General features: G+C 36.5%; 1 protein-coding gene across 1 annotated transcript; it reads right to left on the bottom strand.

The window, feature by feature from the left end:
* Nucleotides 1-240: 240 nt before the first annotated feature.
* On the bottom strand, nt 241-2,706 carry LOC119667502. The gene has a single exon (XM_038076797.1). It carries the CDS (start codon nt 2,704-2,706, stop codon nt 241-243), a length of 2,466 nt encoding a protein of 821 aa, XP_037932725.1.
* Between the last annotated feature and the right edge of the window lie 846 nt (nt 2,707-3,552).

Here is a 3,552-nt window from a genome sequence, read left to right as displayed (position 1 = left end):
AGTAAAATCCAAACGCACCTTTTTTGTTGAGCGGTTCACAAACCACTGACTTTTATTCTTAAAACATATTATTAACAATAGCAACAAACAAAACAAATGGAAAGCTGCGGCTATTAAAAGCTTTTTTTAGTTGTAAATAAATGTTAAATAATTGAAATTAAAATAAGTACAAGAGAACCCAATTGACTTAACATACCGGCCCCCATTGAGACCGTCAGGTTCAATTAATAGGTAATACAGCTAGCTTCGTAATTGGTTTGAGTTGTGTAAAAGTACTATATCCTTGTGAAAATAGCGTTGTTGAATAAGATATACAATATGCAACAGAGCGCGTTGTATTTCATCTACCACGAATAATGATTGAATTTGTGCATCGTGCTTGTGGTGCCCTCTTAGCATCAGCGCAACCATACGTAGACATTTGTTATAATTGCTTATCTGATGAAGTCTCTGTAGCAAATACGGAGGCTTGACATCTTCCAAAATGCACACTAGTTTGCGAGTTTCTAACTTGCGTTCGTCAACTGTTAGTTGATTTATTGAATGTTCTGGCCAGTTTGGCCACAGCAACATTAAAAATGAAGGTCCTTTGAACCAATTTGATGACAGTAATTCTGGGACGGTACACCCTCTAGACACGAGATCAGCTGGATTCTGATCGGTTGGTACATGGCGCCAAAATGCATTTACCGACCATTCTTGAACGTCAGCAACTCGATTACCAACAAAGGTCGCTAGTGTTGAAGAATGAGAACTAATCCAATGTAAAGTAATCTGTGAATCAGACCAAAAGTATATGTTATTAATATAATATAATAAATTATCTTTAATCTTGCTCCAGCATCCAGCAAGAAGATGGGCGGCACACAATTCAAGACGTGGTAATGATCTTGCTTTCACAGGAGCAACTCGGGATTTGGAAGTTAATAAATGAACACTAACATTGCCAAAATCATCTTGACAACGTAAATAGATACAACATCCGTATGCTCTAATTGATGCGTCGCTGAAGCCATGTACTTGCATGTTAATTGAGTTATTGATTCGAGTGAACCTAGGAATTTTAAGAACTACCACTTGATGCAAATCAGCAAGAATTTTGTTCCATGTTGTGTAAATTTCTTGAGGTACGGATTCATCCCAATCACATCCAATTATCCATAGTTGCTGTAACAAAATCTTAGCTTTAATGATAAGTGGACTAATTAGACCCAAAGGATCATATAAAGATGATGCTAATGACAAAATGTTTCGTTTAGTATGACTTGCTGGTACATTGGTTGATTGAAAAGTGAAGCAAAAATAGTCTTCTTTCGTATTCCATAACATTCCAAGTGGGCATGCCATATCTCTTGCAGTCTCAATATCTGTAAGTTTAACATTTGGTGCAGTGATGTTAACATTGTTGCTATTCCACTTTGTTAACGATAAGTTGTGAAAATCCGATATTTCGGTAGTTTCATTTTTGATGGCTTGCAATGTCTCCAAGTCATCTGCTCCTGAGATCATGTCATCGACATAAAAATCCCTTTTTAATATCATTTTACCTGTTTCTTTACGGTAAGGATAGTTATCTGCAATGTAGTGTAAGCACCGAGTTGCAAGAAATGGCGCAGAACTCGTACCATATGTAACAGTATTCAGTTGATAAACTGAAATATTTTGCGATTTATGCTCACGCCACAAAATTAGTTGAAAATTGCGATCACTTGGATGTAGCCAAAATTGTTTATACATTTTTGTTATGTCAGCCGTTATTCCATATTGATACAATCGAAATCTTAATAATGTTATTACAAGTTCATTTTGGATTGTAGGGCCCACCATTAATAACTCATTTAATGACACTTGTGATGATGTACGAGCTGAAGCATCAAAAACTACACGTAATTTAGTAGTTGTGCTATCTGGTTTAATTACATAATGATGTGGGATAAAATAGTGGGGAGAATTTAAATCCAAATTCTTAACCATCGACATATGGTCGAGATTTTCGTTATCTTGCATAAATTTCACATATTCCAATTTCAACTCAATATTGGAGTCAAGTCTTCTTTCCATAGATAAAAATCTTCTTAATGCAATTTCCTGAGAATTTCCAAGAGTACTTGTGTCGCCTTTGAATGGCAACCTTGTCATAATTCGGCCATCGTTACTGAGAGCTACAGTTTTTTGAAAGTTGGTTTCGCATTGCTGTTCTTCTACTGACCATAGTGATGGTGGATGAACTGGTTCCTCTATCTGCCACAACCATTCCAAGTTCGCATTAATTGTATCCAAGCTGACAACACAATGGGATGAAACAATTTTGGAATCTTTAGTAGAACAATATTTTCCTGAAATAATCCAGCCGAACCCAGTTTTTTGTAAAGTCGGTAAATTCTCACCAAGTTTTATTTGGCCTACTGCTAGCAGTGAAAAGAAAGCTTCTGCACCAAGTAACATATCAATTTTTTGGCGTTTGTAAAATGTCGGATCAGCTAATGGAAGATTTTCAGGAATTTGCAACTCTTCTAACGACAGTGTTTCATTAGGGTGATATCCAGAAATTCTTTTGGTAACGAGAAACTCAAGTACTGCTTCAAAACTGTTTAACCTTGAACGTATCGTACTTATTGTTTTGTGTTTAATATTTACTGATGCAGCTCCTACACCAACAAGACTGTTTTCACTTCGTGACTTTTTTAGATGAAGTGTATTACACATCGATTACGATATTAAATTGACCTGCGAGCATGAATCGATTAATACTCTACAGAATTGAAAAGTACCCGATGCATCTTTAACTAACACCATTGCTGTTGCCAAAAGCACCACTGATTTTACCCGAGCAGAAGTTTCGTCTGGAACTAGTGCATTAGTGTGTATATGACTTAGAGGTGATATTGTTTGCTCACATAAAGGTTCCATATAAGATGCACCAGTACTATGTAAAAGTGAATGATGTCGTTTTTTGCACATTCGGCATGAATACGTTGATGGACAATGTGTGCTAATGTGATCTTTCCGGAGACAATTAAAGCATAGTTGGATTTGCTTCACCTGTTGACATCGATTTTCAACTGATAGAGCTAAAAAATTTGGACAATTAGTAATATAATGACCAGGTTTTAAACAATATACACAATGAATCTGACTTGTAGACTTTTGTTTCATTATTAAGATGTGCTTGAAAGGTTTACGAACACTAGTATGCTGCAACTCTTGGTTGATTGTAGCCTTTGGCTTGGCCTTTGCTAGTACCATTAATTGTTGACATCGCCTGTCAAGCATCTTGCAACATTCCAGCCAAGTTGGTAGTTTCGTATAGTCGTGACATTCATTCCATTTACGTTTCGTCTCACTATCCACTTTCGTCATCACCAAGTGAAGCATGATTGCATCACATATCTGTTCGTGTGATCCCAGTGACTTAAGCGAACTATATAAAGCCGAAACGTTGTCCACTAATTGGCGAAGTTGAGTCGAATCAGGTTTAATACATTGTGGTTCATCAAAAAGTGTTGCAATGCCTTCCAGAAATATGAGAGGGTCATTGTCGTATCGCTCTTT

Source organism: Teleopsis dalmanni, chromosome 1 (assembly GCF_002237135.1).
Source record: "Teleopsis dalmanni isolate 2A chromosome 1, ASM223713v2, whole genome shotgun sequence".
NCBI lineage: Eukaryota > Metazoa > Arthropoda > Insecta > Diptera > Diopsidae > Teleopsis > Teleopsis dalmanni.
Note: the sequence above shows the minus strand (reverse complement) of the source record. Positions and strands in the feature narration are given on the sequence as shown.

What these genes read in the sequence shown, in the direction of transcription:
- LOC119667502 (XM_038076797.1), bottom strand. Translation starts at nt 2,706, where the DNA reads ATGTGTAATACACTTCATCTAAAAAAGTCACGAAGTGAAAACAGTCTT.